The following is a 17,241-nucleotide window of genomic DNA, read 5'->3' as shown; positions in this document are numbered from 1 at the left end:
TATGTAAAAAAACTCATATAATAATCCATAACTGATAGCATAATATGAGAATATAATTGAATATAATATAATGAAACAATTTTGAAATAAATTTAGTTTAGTAATTTTATTTTTTAATTACAAAAGTATTTTATTATTTTCCAATTACATGTAGAGATAATTTTCAACATTTGTTTTTATTAAATTTCTAGTTTCAAGTTTTTCTCCCTCCCTCCACTCCCTCTCTCCTTCCCCAAGATTGCAAGTAATCTGATATTGGTTATATATGCACAATCACATTAAACATATTTCTGCATTAGTCTTGCTGTGAAAGAAGAATCAGAGCAAAAAGGAAAAACCTCAAAAAATAAAAACAACAGCACCAAAAACAAAAGAAATAGTATGGAGCAGCTAAATGGCGCAGTGGATAAAGCACCGGCCATGGAGTCAGGAGTACCTGAGTTCAAACCCGACCTCAGGCACTTAACACTTACTAGCTGTGTGACCCTGGGCAAGTCACTCAACCCCAATTGCCTCACTAAAAAAAAGAAAAAAAAAAGAAATAGTATGGTTAAATCTGCATCCATATTCTACAGTTCTTGTTTTTTTTCTGGATTTGGAAAGCATTTTCCATGATGAGTCCTTTGGAACTACCTTGTACCATTGTATTGCTGAGAAGACTTAAGTCTATCACAGTTGATCGACACATAATGTTGATGATACTGTGTATAATGTTCTCCTGGTTCTGCTCAACTCACTCATCATCAATTCATCCAAGTCCTTCCAGGTTTCTCCGAAATCTGCCTGCTCATTATTTCTTACTGCATAATAGTGTTCCTTTACATTCATATACCACAACTTGTTCAGCCATTCCCCAATTGATGCAAAACCCCTCAATTTCCAATTCTTTGCCACCACAAAAAGAGCAGCTATAAATATTTTTGTTGGTATCCATCTTTCACAAATTATTAAGATATTTAGTATAGTCAATGAGGATGATTATGACACTATAACAGATATGTAACCCTGGGCAAGTCACAACCTCTCAGGGGCTTCAGGCTACTTTTCAAGACATAAGTTTCAGAACTGGTGCTAATAGCATTAGAAAAGGGAGTTTCCTCACAAGGACTTCCTTTATATCAGTGATATCCTAAGCACAATCAATTAGTAAATTAATAAATAAGTAAATATATGCTGTTACTGTTGGTTATTCCAGTTGTGTTTGACTTTTCATGACGCCATTTGGGATTTTCTTGGTAAAGATACTGGAGTAGTAATTTCTTTCTCCAGGTCATTTTACAGATGAAGTAATTGGGTAAATATATACATATACATACAGATGTGTATAAATACATACATACATACATACACATGTACATACAAACATATATATTGGGAGTTTTTTTTTTTTTACGGGGCAATGGGGATTAAGTGACTTGCCCAGGGTCACACAGATAGCAAGTGTCAAGTGTCTGAGGCCGGATTTGAACTCAGGTACTCCTGAATCCAGGGCCGGTGCTTTATCCACTGTGCTACCTAGCTGCCCCGAGAAAATAATTATTGATAATGGATTTCTTGGGGGGACACAGGGACCTAGTCTTAGTCAGCTTTCTCTTCTCCTCCACTTGAAGGTTTAGTTCAGTAAGTAAAGACATTAAAACCACACCTACCTGAAAGCACCTTTGCCCTCAGGGGGTGTATCTTTGCACTAGACCCTGATGTCAGCAAGGTATAGCTCATTTTAATATGGGTCACCCTTAGCACACGTCAACCAATAGAATTGAATGATTCTAGCCAATTAACTTTGAGCAGTGTGTAAGAGCCACCTCTATTGGAAGAGGAAAAAGACTGCAATCACGAGGTGAAAGCCATTCTGGGTGGCATGCTAGGTGAGGAAGGCTGTCTGGGAGCTAAGCTCTCTCTTTAGGTAATGTAGAGTTTCTGAACTCTGCTGGGGCCATGTGCTCTCTCTTAGAGACACTATGGTGCTGGGGTTTTTTGGCTTGTGTTAAATGCAGCCAGTGCTCTCCTAACATTTAATATGATTTAATAAATGTTTACTACCTAAATGGGTGCAATAGCCCTAATTTATAAGTAGCAATATCTTAGAAACTCCAGCCTAGTTCCCCAATAATTTAGATAGAAACAGGCTAGCCACTCAATATTTTAAATGACACAGATTGTACATAGTACATGTGCATGCATGCATACACATACATATATACAATCATGTTTCCTTAGAACATGTAAAAGAATTATTTCACCATCTGGTAGGGAAAATGGACTTAATCAATTTAATATGTCATTTGTACAAAGTAATTTATACGCAAGAAGTTTGTTTCGAACATAAAATTTGTAGGCATTTTTGAAGTTAATTAAGAGAAACAATCATTGGAACTTAACTTTGTCTCAGTACAAGGGCTCACACTGCCAGATGCATGCCAAGAGAAAGATAAGTAAGATGGAGTAATTTATTAAGCAATGGGATGCTCCAGGCAGAGCATTTCCAGAGGATTAATGCTCCTCAGGTGGTGATATACGGCGGAAGACTGAAGACTTAACTGATTTTAACCATCTGAGAAGTGCAATAATAGCAGAGAAATGAAGTGCCTGTGGTCAAAATAGAATTCTTCTTTGGAAATGGAAAAAAAGAGGATGTTAATAAATATCTTACACACAAAATACTGTCATAAAAATTTTTTTTCATGACTTTGTAACTAGCTACAGCTGTGTTCAGAATTCTTAAGATTTCAAAATATAAAGGTAAAAAAAATTGGATCATTATAGTATAGACTCAAGATTATGGCAATTTTAGGTTACTAATGAATCCATATGTATAGTAGCATGGATATTATATATATATATTTTTTTACCATCTGTTATTGAACTTAAGAAAAGCATAACGGATAGGAGAAGTTAGTAAGGGCCACATTTTTTTTTTTTTTTTTGGTGAGGCAATTGGGGTTAAGTGACTTGCCCAGGGTCACACAGCTAGTAAGTGTTAAGTGTCTGAGGCCGCATTTGAACTCAGGTCCTCCTGAATCCAGGGCTGGTGCTTTATCCACTGCGTCATCTAGCTGCCCCAAGGGCCACATTTAATACATGCCTCTTTCCTTAATAACTGTGTGATCCTGGGCTAGTCACTAACTTCTAGTTTTTTTAGCTAATTCACCCAAAGTTATACGTTTGATAAATTGCAGATCTGCACTGAGTGGAGGGAGACTCTAAGACACTCCTTTCCCATACCAATGAAAGTAAAGACACAGACAAAAAAGAATTTAAAATATTATAAATAAGCACTTTTAGATAAATGTCAATTATTTTTTAATGCCCTTATCCTTTAGTCAGTTAGGTGGTTTAGAGCTCTAGTGTCAGAAAAACCTGAGTTCAAATTTGTTTTCAGACACTCACTAGCTGTGAACAAGTCACTTACCTTTTGTTTGTCTCAACTAGAGAAGGAAATAGCAAAGCACTCAAGTAACCCAAGAAAACCCTGTTGACAGTATAATCCACATGAAGAGTTGGACAAGCCTGAATGAATAACACCCCCATTCTTTAATGAAGATTATCTTTTCAGAATAAATTGGCAGTTCTTTGTGTCATAATTTCACTTTCAAATACATGCCATAACTGGCATAGGTTCTAGTGATCTACCAATATGAAATGATAATAATAGAGGTCCTTCAATGGATTCTTAGGGTGCTTTCCCTAGGATGGATGTTAAATGATATGTATCATTTATAATTTAGTGGTACATGTTTATATCTTCAGCAATTGAGGGAGAAAAGTTCCTTGAGTAGACTATAAAATATTTGGAAGTTTAGAAAAACCCAGGAACTACATGAACATAATTATGACACTTTGGGGGGGGGGGTCCTGAGCAATGAGTGTTAAGTGACTTGCCCAGGGTCACATAGCTAGTAAGTGTCAAGTGTCTGAGGACAGACATATTTGAACTCACGTCCTCTTGAATTCAGGGCCAGTGCTTTATCCACTGCGCCACCTAGCTGCCCCCTGACAAAACATTTTTTTTATACAAATAGAGGCAGATTAAACAATTGGGAAAATATCAATTGCTCATGGGTAGACTGAGGAAATATAATAAAAATGACAATGCTTCCTAAATTTATTTTCTTATTCCATACCATATCAATCAAACCATCAAAGAATTATTTTGTTGAGCTATAAAAAATAATAACAAAATTCATCTGCAAAATCAAAATGTCAAGGATAATAAGGGAATCAATAAAAAAAAAATGGAAAGGAAAGTGGTCTACCAATACCAGATTTCAAACTATGTTACAAAATGACAATCATCAAAAGAATCAGATACTGGCTGAGAAATAGAGTGATGGATAAGTGGAATAGATTAGGTATACAATATATACTGGTAAATAATCAGAATAATTTAGTGTTTGATAAACCCAAAGATCTAAGCTTTTAGAACAAGTGCTTACTATTTGACAAAAAATGCTGGGAAAACTGGAAAACAGATTGAAGATTATGGCATAAATCAATATCTCACACCCTCCAGCAAAATAAGATCAAAATGAGAATGTAATTTAAATACAAAGAGTTATAGCATAAGTAAATTAGGGGAGCATAGACAATTTTATATTTCAGATCTATGGATTAAGAAAGAGGTTATGATCAAATAAGACAATGAGGTTCATGAAAGGTGAAATAGCTAACTATAATTACATTAAATATAATTTTTAATGTAATCAAAACGAATACAACCAAAATTAGAAGGAAAGGAGGGAACTGGGGAAAAATTATAGCACATTTCTCTGATAAAGGTCTCATTTCTCAAAAATGTAGGAAATGAACCAAATTTGTAAAAATAAGGCAGTTTTCAGAAGAAAAAAAATCAAAGTTATCAATAGGCATATAAAAATAAGGTGTCACTAACAATTAGAGAAATGCAAATTAAAATGAGTCTGATGTACTTCCTCATACCTATCATATTGGCTAACATGGCAGAAAAGGAAAATAACAAATGCATAGTTAGTAGAATTGTGAATGGGTACAAACCAGTTCAAATTTGGAACTCTGCCCAAAGGGCTATAAAACTGTGTATATCCTTTAAGCCAGCAATACCACTATTAGGTTTGTTTCCCAAAGAGATCAAAGAAAAGAGAAAAGGACTTATATATAATAGCAAATAAAAAAAAACCATTTAAAGGAGCTCTTTTTGTGGTGGCAATGAATGGGAAATTGAGGCAATGCCCATCAATTGGGGAACTGCTGAATAAGCTGTGGTATGTGATTGTGATGGAATATTATTGTGCCATAAGAATTGATGAGGGAGGGGAAGCTAGGTGGCCCAGTGGATAAAGCACTGGCCCTGGATTCAGGAGGACCTGAGTTCAAATCTGGCCTCAGATCCTTGACACTTACTAGCTGTGTGACCCTGGGCAAGTCACTTAACCCTCATTACCCCACCCAAAAAAAAAATGATGAGGGAATAATGGTTTCTGAAGAACCTGGGGAGAGTTATTTGAACTGATGCAAAGTGAAGTGAGCAGAACTAGGAGAACATTGTACACCGTCACAATATTCTATTGATGATCAACTGTAAGAGATTTTGCTATTCTGATGAAAACAATTATCCAAGACAATCCCAAAGCACTCATGATGTAAAATGCTATCCATCTCCAGAGAGAACTGATGAAATCTAAGTGCAGATTGAAGCATATGCTTTTCTTTTTTTTTTTTGCTACATGTCTAATATATTAACATATTTTGCATGACCTTGCATTTATAATTGATACCATATTTCTTACCTTCTCAATTGGTGGGGGAAGGACTTGAGGGAGGGAAAGAATTCAGAACTCAAAATTTTAAAGAAATGAATGTTAAATAAACAAACTTATTGAAGAAAAATAACTAGCTAAATGAACAATCAAATAAAAAGATTTTTTAAAAAAAAGAACATATCCCTGGGAAGGAAAAAACAAAAGAAAAATTCATTGACCAAGGTTTTAAGACATCTCTTTAAAAGAATGGAAATTTCAGTAGAAACTTATTTGGTTAGCACTTAGAAACACTGAATTTTAAGAGGGAAGGCACTTTAGAAAACCATCTAGCCCAAGGCCCTAATTTTACAGATGAGAAAAATAAGGTTCTGCTGTGATTTATTTATGTTCATATGAAGGCAGGATGTGAATTCAAGTGCTCTACGTCTAAGTGTAGGGCTTTCACATGGCTCTACTGCACTATAGTTTTTTTTTTTGTTTGTTTGTTTTTTTTTTTTTTAGTGAGGCAATTGGGGTTAAGTAACTTGCCCAGGGTCACACAGCTACTAAGTGTTAAGTGTCTGAGGTCAGATTTGAACTCAGGTACTCCTGACTCCAGGGCCGGTGCTCTATCCACTGCGCCACCTACCTGCCCCCTGCACTATACTTCTTCATTCAACTCAGGTTAGTTCTATTCTTTTACTACTGCCCCCGAAGGATATTAATAAATAAAGTCAGAAAACAATTTACCCTTTTCAGTAGTGGTGGCACTATTCAAAATATAAAGGGAATCCTTAATTTTATCCTTTTGATTTGGTAAGTATTCATTGTGGTCAACTTTTATTTTTCTATATTTTTTTTTTTAGAATTTTGGACTTCATTCCTTGCTTTAACAAAACCTTTATTCCCAGATATACATTCTCCCCAAAACCATCATGTGGGTCATTCCTTGTAAAAGAATTAAAAAAATTAAAAAAGCAATAAAAAGAAGTTCACCAAAACCAGGAAGCACACCAATTGGCACTCCCTATTATTTATAATATCCTATACTCATAGCTTGCCTCCTCTACAAAGAAGACAAATATATTTTCTTACCTCTCCTCTGGAGCTAAGCTTGGTTATTGTAATTACATAGTAATAAATGCTTATTTATTCATTCATTTTCTTTCTCTTTCCTTCATTCCTTCCTTTCTCTCTTCCTCTTCCTCTCTACCTCTCTGCCCCCCTCTCTCCCTCCTTCCCTCTGTCCCCCCACCTCTCTCTTGTGTATGTCTCTTTTTGTGTCTCTCTGTGTCTTTTAAACATACTAGAAATTTGGAAAGGTCTTTTCTGTAGCCTTATGACAAAGTAGCTGTTTTAGGAACCAATCACGAATGCTTAAATTTCTTTGAAACAATTTATTTCCAGCACTATACTCTTCTAAACATTATGAAAATATCCATGGTATTTTTTGTGAAAAAGCTTTACTACTTTTCAAAAGCCTTTCTACTCTGCTTCCTTAAAATATGTGGCAATGAAACAATATGTTTAAGCACATGCATTGTTGATTTTTATGAAATAATGATGCACATTATATGTAAAAGAAAAATAAGAAGGGATAGACACATGCCAAGAGACTCATGGACAGTTCATGTACTCCAATGGTACCCTAAAGATGTCAGGACAAAGTGAGGAAGGGCTGTGGAGAACATATGAAAGGGCATGGATAAGAATTGTATAGGCTGGGAAGGCGTAGGCAAGTTGTGGAGGGAATATGCAAATTGATGGGATCACAGAATTGAGGATTTGAGGATTCAGGACATTAGAATTATGTAGAATTCATAAATTCAGTTCTAAATCTGAGAGAATCTAGCATTCATCTAGGCCCATCCATTCATATCACTCAGTGATTTGATCAAGGTCATACAAGGTTGGTCAGTCACAGGGATAGGATTGTAATAAAGGTCTCCAAACTTCTAATCCATTTCTCTTTCAACCACACTAAGCCAAACCTTCCACATCATCCTTTCGACAGAAAGACACATGACGAAAAAAAGCAGAACAGAAATGAGTGAATAAAGTATTTGTTGCAGAGCATCAGCACGACTTAGAGCTGTAAAAGACCTTAGACATCATCTAGTTCAAATTCTTCATTTTGCAGATGAGAAGCTAAGAAGAGAGATGAAAGATACTCCATTTTCTTCACGGCCTCTAGGCATACCCTTCTTTTTCTCTATTTCTATTTTCGATACATGACAGCTCATCAGTCTTCACTTTGTAACCTGTCCTAGGTGACAATGAACTCTCTAAATTGCTCATCACAACTATCTAAGCAGATGCTGTATATACAACAAATCGAAGTGTGGTGACTAAAAATAGGAAAGGGCAAAAAAGAATTGTTTTAAGGACATCCTGGAGCAGATTCATCGACTTGATATGTCCCTGGACTTAGGGGAAACGACTGAGGCCTACCAAACAGCTTGCCAAGTAATCAGAAATTTAGTAGTCTATTTCTGATGAGCCAATGAGATATGAATATGAACAGCAAAGGCCTTAAAATATTGTTTTAGTCCCAAATAAAATAACAACTTTTACATGTCCACATGGTGGAAAGGATCCATATCTTGACATAAAAATAACAGTCACAGAGCAGTAGTAAATAGCATAAAATAAGAAGGAACATTGTTATATACATATAATAGTGATTGGGGTTAGAACACTACAATTTGGTATAAGGTGGGCCTAACAACAAAGGGAATTGATTTCCTTGTTCTATCCAAACAACTTTGTTATTTTGTATTCTTGGCCAATGAGTTTTGGGACTCAAGATAAGTTAGTGAGACTTCCATACTTCAAAAAGTCTCAAGGATTAGCAGAATTCATAGTCTGTGGTTTAAATGGCAGGAAACAATTTTCTTTTTTTTTTCTTTCCTTTTACTTTATTCATTCAATTCATGTGGGTGGTTCATTCAATTTTCTCTAATAAGTCTATTTCTTGAGCCCTTTGAGACCCATAAGAATTAGGCATGGATTATCAGTCCTCTTATTACATATTTGGTAGAAGAGAAAAATTGTGGATTCAGGTTCAGGTATTTTAAAAGTACTTCATTTTTTTTTTTTTTTTTTACTGTCAGACCCTGGATACATGGTGCCTCCCACTCAACCTATATATAGTCCGCTGAGCTCACTGATTTAAATTAGTTCAAATTTGGATTACCTTTGGAATAAATTGAACTCTGAAAAATTCCTATCCCTTTCCTTATTACTGGAGTCACAGGAAAACTGGGAGAAGTTTACTGGAATAAGCACAGTGAGTACAGCTCATGTGACAGACAGTACTATTTTACAGGACCTGGGGGATCTACCTTTCTATCATTTAGATTCAGAGTTTTTTAATATATTTTCTTATAGCACTTTTGGGACCAATAAAAAACCCCAACTCTGACTATATCAAGAATTGCCCTTCATTTTAGGTCTCTTAGGAAACATCTTTTTTTCCCCCATAAATATGAAAACCTCATTTGTAAATATGGATTATATTCAGAGCTGCTTCCAAAAGAGCCAAGACAATCTTGTTTATGTCAGCTTGGTTCAGAGGTAGTAATTTGATTTGTCCTTTACTTTTTTTTAATATTAACTCTTTGAAGGCCAGGTTTACCTAGGAGAGACTTTTAAACCTCAATTTTTATCTGCCATATAGGAAAGATTCAGCAGTTCAGGAAAGGCACTACTTTCCCATTAAATCACTTTAGAAGAACAGAGTACCTCTCCAGCCAGTAAATTAGACTAAGCCTGGTCCTCTCTGGTTCATATGCCCATATATAAGCCCAACCTATTGAAAATATTCAGAGAATATATCATCTACTCAAAATGTATTATCTACTCAAATCACACTCTCTGTACTCATGCAGACAGAACATCAAGGTGCTTTTTCTTTGAGCACATGTCTTTAAAGTGTCTCTGCTGAACAATTCTGATGATTTTCTTTTAATTGAGTACCTTGCCATCTTTCCAATCAGTTCAGGGAAATCCTTAAGTGACTGTGACAGCATGAATGGTGCTAGGTGCTACTTTGGTTAAGACATGCCCATCATGATTAATGACAACAGAGATGTGGTTCTGAAATAAACAAGTACTACAGAGGGAATTTCTGAGTTAGCAGCTGATGAAAGTACAGAAGAAAACTTACTCATCTAGGCAGCTAACCTGTCACCAGGAATTAGTCTCATTTTCTCTGTATTCACTAGGGACAGTAAACAATAGAGCTTCAGCTAATAAGTTTTTTGTTAAAGTTCAAATTGAATGTGAAATATTGGATAACATTATAAATGAATCTCTTTGGCATCTGCATTAGGAGGTGTGAATCCTTTGGGTTCCTGTGATTAGATCATGTGGAAACTTCAGATATGTTGATATCTCCCCTATTAAAATGGATGTTTTCCTTCTGTTGAATTAACTTGTCCTTCAATTTGGAGCACGAAGGATGTACTCCTTTGCTAACATGTCCTCTTTAAGCCTCTGGATTCACAAATGAGAACGTCTAAGTTCCTTCCCTTTAGAAGTGATGGAGAAAAGTGTGACTCTTTATATTACAGTCTAATCCATCTGGTGGAGAGCAAGATGTCTTTTTCTTCAAGATCAATTCCATTGTCTATAAGCCAATTGGATACCTGTTATATGAATTCTTAGGCGGTATGCACCACTCTGAAACTTCAATGTTGCTAGCAGTCCTATTCCTCAATAACATCTTTCAGAGTTATAGCAATTTCCTTCTTTTCCCCCTCTTTAAACATTGTTTGCTTCTGACACTAGAAACATTTAAATTTGATCTCATTTGCCTATGGCTTGCCTGACCTCGCTGTTCATGTTTCCCATTAGTTGCTCCCTATGATCTCTTCCCCAGCTCCAATTATTCCAGGACGATTATACATTTATAATGGATATCATCAAAGAATTAACTTTAACTTGGGCCAGTAGCTATGTGTTTTCACTTTGCAAAAGAAAAAAAAACACAACATTTAACAACAAACAGCACTTAGATGTAAATATTTGCAAACTAGCCAGAAAGATTATCTGTGGGTGGCTCATGATGAAATCAGGATAATTTTATTAATAGATATGGGCTCTTCTTAGATTATTTTATAATTTTCTAAAAAAAGATAAAAATTTCAGGGAGGTGTATATGGGCATGATGATAGGGGAAACCAGGAAATTGACAGTAAAATCTATGTAAAACTGCTCTTTCATTCATGCATTTAACAACCTAATTCACAAGCTTTAATGTTATAGTCAAACAGATGTACTGAGTCTACTTCTGTAACAGACCATACTGCTTTTGCACAGTTGGGTTCCCTGAGCTGTTAAACTGGGAACACTCTGAAACTACAGTTAAAAACAAAATCAGGCTTAGTAAGCAACTCACATATATTTAACATTTTTCTGCCTCTCATCTGTCCCTAGACTCTCTTTTCAAGATCTCTTTAATATCACATGAAATGCCTCTTTATCCCTACTCAATCTGCTATAGTTGTTCAATAAAGCCTGCAATTCTGAAATAACAGCTGTACTTCCCTTATACACACACACACACACACACACACACACACACACACACACACACACACACTCATACACATACATACAAATGCACTTTTTGAAAATCATAGCATATTACAGTTCAACTGCTTGAGCATAGAATTTGTAACTGGGAATCATGTTATTTTCTAAATCAGGGCTTAAAGAGGATCTCAATATAAATAAATATATATGTAATTTTATACATATGAGCATCTATAAAACTATATATGCATGTATATATTAAAATTGTTTTTCATTTTGAATTCATGATGAGCAAGGAAGAACATAGTGATGTTTAAAAAGTAATAATTTTATCCTCATTGTGAGTGGCAGCTACTGTTAATGTGCTTTCTTTAAATTTCTGATTAATCTATAGGTTTTACAGCTGGTTGGAGGCTAATCATTATGGCTGTTGGAGAAGAGAGATATACTCATCTAATGAATGAGCAGGTTTTATATTTGTGGCACTTTATTGAACAAGGAAACCTGTGAAGCATTTGTGAAGCATAAGTCTTGATATTCCTAACTTTTAACATCTTCTAACCCCTTTTAATCTTATTGTCACTTCTTTCTCATTTGAATGTATTTTGGGTTTTATGATTCAAGAATAAAATTTGCCATCTTTTTTGTCAGTCTGTCAATGAAAGGCAGAAGTTGAAACTCTACAGATTATCCAAAGTTCCATCTTCAGGAGTGTGGTTCTTAAAGAGGGAAGTCTCTGACTTCTTATGTAGATCATTAAAACAGATTCTCAATGGTCAGGATTCACCATGCAAGGACTAATGGGATTCTTTATAGTTGGGTGAGTTTTAAAGGACAGAGATTTGACAATGACCTTTTATTGTCAGTATCTTCTTCATTTGTCATTGTAGGGTAATCAGAGTAAATTCATCCCACTTCTTAGATTAGCAGAATTATGTCATAATTTTTAATTCACTGATTCAACTTGATTAATTTGAACACAATGACAAGAACAGAAAGTTATGGAAACAAATATAAATTATACAAAATATGACAATAAACATGTATTTGCATCTATCATGCCATGGAACTTCTTAAATTAGGAAAATGTTGGTTGCTCTTATTTGTATATGTTGCATCTGTAGAAGATTAGAATCTCTTATCAATGAATGATAATGTACTTGGCTCTATACATGATTATATTAAATGCTTCATATTAAAGAATAAAAACAAAAAATTATCTCTTTTGCACAGGCTCCTTTCATTCAGGAAAGTTAATATGGGTGCATTACCTTTGGTAAAATCTAAGATCTTCATCAGTAGAATATAATCTCCTTGAAGGAAGGCACTATTTTCTACTCTATCTTTGCATCCCTAGCACCTAGTCTAAAAGCTTATACACAGTAGGCATTTATACATTTTTTTTTGTGCAATTCAATCTAATCTAATTCAGTTAAGTAACAACATTTGTTAAACACTTACTACATGCCATACATTGTGTTAGACCCTAGGGATACAAAGACAAATGATGTAGTCCTTGCACTGAAGGAACTTATAATCTACTGAAGGAAAACAATATGAACACAGGTTAATTAAATATGAAATATACCTAGTAAATGGTTGTTGTTCAGTTGTTTTAGTCATGCAACCCTATTTGGGGACTTCTTGGAAAAGATACTGGTGTCGTATTGCCATTTTCTTCTCCAGCTCATTTTACAGATAAGGAAACTGAAGCAAACAGGGTTAAGTGACTTGCCCAGGGTCATGCAGCCAATGATGGTCTGATTTCAGATTCGAATTCCTTACTCCACATCTGGCACTCAATCCACTGTACCACCTAACTACTCCCAACATGAATACAATTATTTGCTGAGTGACTATGATATGATACAGTTCCATCATGTAAAGTGACCATGAACTGCCATAAAGTGTTAATGATTATCATTCCATTCTGCAATTGAATTAAGTAATGTGTAAAAGACTAGTCAAGATGCTAAATAGTTTGAAAGTTGAAAAAAGTATGGCAAATTTTGAATTAAATGTCAAGAAATATAATCATATTGATAGTTAATGAATATTAATCTTAATCATGAAATGTTAAATCATATATATGATTTTAGGGTAATCTTGACATAACGAAACATTTCCATTTCTAATTAGTTGGCTAACATTAAATAAAGGGTCAGAAAAGAGAATCAAATTGTCTTTTCCTCTGTTTAAACAACAACAGCAAACCAACGACCACTTGTCTCTATATAATGTTATCACTTCAGAAGACCAGTCCTAGCAAATACTCAGAACTTTTGGAAGAAAAATCTGATGTGATATAGATTTCAACTCTGATCACGCATCTTTTCAAATGAAATTAAACATAGTTGCAAAATATAATTAACCATCCTTAGCTATAGCATGCCAAATGATGTGAGAGAACATATAGTCTATGTTGAGCAATTTATTTTTCTGCATTTAGTGAATATTTGTGGAAAATTTGTAAATATGGAAACTGAACTCCCTTTAGTGCATTAACTTATTCTTTTGTTAGCAATATTTATTTTTCTACTTACCTTGCTGAACAAAGGATCCATACACAAACCACATTGAATTGTAGAGTGTGGTAGAAGTCATTGATCCCATTTGTAATCGTGGAGGGTTAAGCCAATTTAAGAGGTAAACCAGGAGTCCCACCAGCAGCACAGTGCCAGCAATGCAAGCCCACAAAGAGAAGTCAAACGGGGCAAGGCAGGCAAACATATCTACTGTCTTTTCGGCCCTGCGCAGCAGCACACCCACAGAGTAGTCCATATAACGAGTTGTAAAGTCTACCACATTTTCACGATCTGGAGTTATGGTTAATGCAGAAATTCCTATGTCAGCTCTCTGAAAAATTGAAAGAAAAAGGATTCTGTTAGAAGCATGAACACCAATTTGATTTATATCAGCTAAACTTATCTTAGGGAAATAAAGTTAGCTGCCTAGGGTGATAACTTTCTGTACCAAATAAAAAGCACTCCAGAAGCATTTTAAAAATAACCACACATGAATTTTGTACTTTTTATTGCAAATCTTGTCCCACAAGACTTGTACAAATTATATATTATTTGTGAATATAAAATTGGGGATCACTATTTCATATATATGGTAGCTGGTAATCTCCTACTCTTCAGGGTCTACTTATTGGGGCCATCATTATTGCAATGGTAAAAGGCATCCAAAACTGGAAAAGTAATTTTCCATGTGATCCCACTCATTGGTAACACTTAAATGATTTAAGGATATCTGCTGATGACCGTAGTATATAGTATTACATTTTCTTTGGTTATTTCTGCATCAAGAAGAGTTATATTGCATTTATTGCTGAGGTCTAAGACCATGCAAGTTTTGGTAGCTGTGAACACTGTCAAATAGTAGCAATTTACCTTACTCTAGTTTTATTCTTCAAACCTGTGAGAACCTTTGAGGGACCCATTAAAGATTAAGGAGCACGATGATGCTCCTTAAAGTAATCATCTTGTTTCTCAGTGTGTGTCCCTTCAGATCCCTAGGTATAGCTACCACATAGTTCTAGCAGGTGCTACTTTTGTAACTTAGTAAGCATCCAGTTAAGAACTTCAGTGAAGGATATTTAATTTAAGGTGACACTTTAGTAGTTATAGAACCACCAAATAATGAATAAATAACTATCAACTCTGGATCTCGTGTGATAAGAAAACACACATTTAAACTACTTAAAGCTGTTTCTAGCTTGAAGTAATGAGCTACTGCTGTGACTAAAGCTGTGTGAAGTCCCTTTCAAAACGCTAATAAAAGACTGTGAAATGTAATTGTTGAATGTTTTTAGGTCTTGATTGTTCACCCACTACATAAAGAAGACTCAGGTCACTATTTATCACTCTTGGGGGAAAACGTGACATGAAAGGGAACATTCCTGATGTAATAACAATACAATGCAGATTCTCACAATTCTCTGAAATAGCAACTCATTGTTACCCCCAAAAGCCAGCAAGAGTTAATTCAACTAGAAAAAAAGTTCCAGCTTAAAATTCTGGAATTGATTTGATACGAGCAGATTCAGAACTAGGATCCTTGGTTGTGAGAACCAGAATAAGAAATAACATCTTCTAGTCCAAATCTCTCTTTCTGCAGATGAGAAAATTGGAATTAGAGATACCGAATGGCTTACCCTAGATCACCTAGATAAATTATTGTCAGAAAGGAGCTTACAATTCCCATCTCCTTTTCTTGTATTAGGATTCCTCCAGAAAAATACATCTATCTTTTGATTTAATGATAAACCTACTATGTAAAACTTTATTTTTAAAAAGTTTTATTGATGCCTTTTATTTTTTTGGCACCAGCCATTTCCTCACCTTCTTTTTACTGCCACAATCTTTGTCACAGGGAAAAAAGGTCAAGCCAACCCAAGTGAAACAGTGATTTCATTGGATAGAACTGCAACATGCAACAGCTATGGTCTCTATGAAGAGGGTTAAGTGACTTGCCCAGAGTCACACAGCTAGTAAACGTCAAGTGTCTGAGGCCAGATTTGAACCCGGGTCCTCCTGAATCCAGAGCCAGTGCTTTATCCACTGTGTCACCTAGCTGCCCTGGAAATGTGTTTCAATGTATGGTATCTAGAACCATTGGCCATTAACTTTGGCTTGAGTTAAGCTGTCCTCTCCTGTTTATCATTCTTTTCCAGCATGATCATCTCAGTGAATGGTATTTTCCTAGTTTGTGCTCCTCATTGAAGCTACTCATACAAGTCCTCCCACAGTTTTCTGAATGACTCATATTTGTCCTTTATTGAGATGAAATAACAATCTACTGTATTGATATTCCATGATTTTTTCAGAGATTTCAATGTCAATGAGAATTTACTTTTTATTTACTACCAGAAAAAAAGAACTACAATGCTGAATTTGGTGTATACAGGACATTTATTTCTGTCTTTGACCTCCTGGGAGTGCATGGCTTATAGTGGTATTGCTGTGCTAAAGAACAAAATAGTTCAGTAACATTTCTTGTATAAGTACAGTTTGAACAATTCTCAAATCTACAACATTGCAGTAGCATAACTATGCTACTGGCCACTGTTATTTTTGCTATTCTTGCAATTTTGTTGTCATGGAGGGAAAACTAAAAAGTTGCATTATTTGCATTCATACGATTATAGTACTATGGATTTGGATTTTGAAGAGACTTCCAGAGTTGATCTAGATCAACGCCTTTTAAATCTATCAGTTTGTAATTTTCTTCATAAAAATTGTTCATATCCTTTGACAATGTATCTACTGGAAAGGAGCTGTTAGTAATATATACGTGTCAATTTAATAGTAGTAGTACCACTTTTAGTAGTAGTATAGCATTTATAGCACACATTATATGTCAGACCCTGTGCTAAGTACTTTGAAAATATTACCTCATTTAACTCACGACAACCTTGGAAGATAGGTACTATTATCATCACCATTTTACAGGTAAGAAAATGGAGACAAATAGAGATTTAGTAAGTTGTCCAAGGCCACGTGGCTAGTGTCTGAGGCCAGATTTGAACTTGGGTCTTCCTGACCCTAGGTCCAGATTTCTCCCCACCGTGCTTGATTTTATTTTTGCAAAAGCTTTTTAATATTATAGATTTGAAATGATCTGTTTTGCCTTTTCTGATAACTTTTATCCATTTCTTAAATATGAATTCTCCCTCTATATATCTGAGAGGTACTTTTCCCCATTCTCCTCTAATTTTTCAATTCTGTACAGATCCTTTTACCATTTAGAGCCAATTTTGTGTATTTTTATATGGTATAACATATTAATCTAAACCAATTTTCCACTAATTTTTCCAGTAGCTCTATTTGAATAGCGAGTACTGCTCAGTTATTGTTGTTCTTAGGTTTTTGAACACTACACTACTATGTTTATTCAATTCTCAGTCTTGCTAATCTATCCTGTTCCACTCAGCTGCTCTTTCAACCAATGACAAATAGATTTGATGACTACTGATTTGTAC

At 35.0% G+C, this 17,241-nt stretch overlaps 1 protein-coding gene across 2 annotated transcripts in view; it reads right to left on the bottom strand.

Annotated features, from left to right (window-relative positions):
- Positions 1-17,241, bottom strand: part of GRID2 (glutamate ionotropic receptor delta type subunit 2) — a 1,875,262-nt gene that overhangs the window by 390,027 nt on the left and 1,467,994 nt on the right. For both annotated transcript variants that reach the window (XM_043971982.1, XM_043971983.1), the window contains one exon: positions 13,799-14,111. In XM_043971982.1, the coding sequence (XP_043827917.1) occupies positions 13,799-14,111 (313 nt within the window). The remainder of the gene's footprint in view (positions 1-13,798; positions 14,112-17,241) is intronic.

This window comes from Dromiciops gliroides, chromosome 6, assembly GCF_019393635.1.
Source record: "Dromiciops gliroides isolate mDroGli1 chromosome 6, mDroGli1.pri, whole genome shotgun sequence".
NCBI lineage: Eukaryota > Metazoa > Chordata > Mammalia > Microbiotheria > Microbiotheriidae > Dromiciops > Dromiciops gliroides.
The sequence above is the reverse complement of the archived record's forward strand: the minus strand, read 5'-3'. Positions and strand labels throughout refer to the sequence as shown.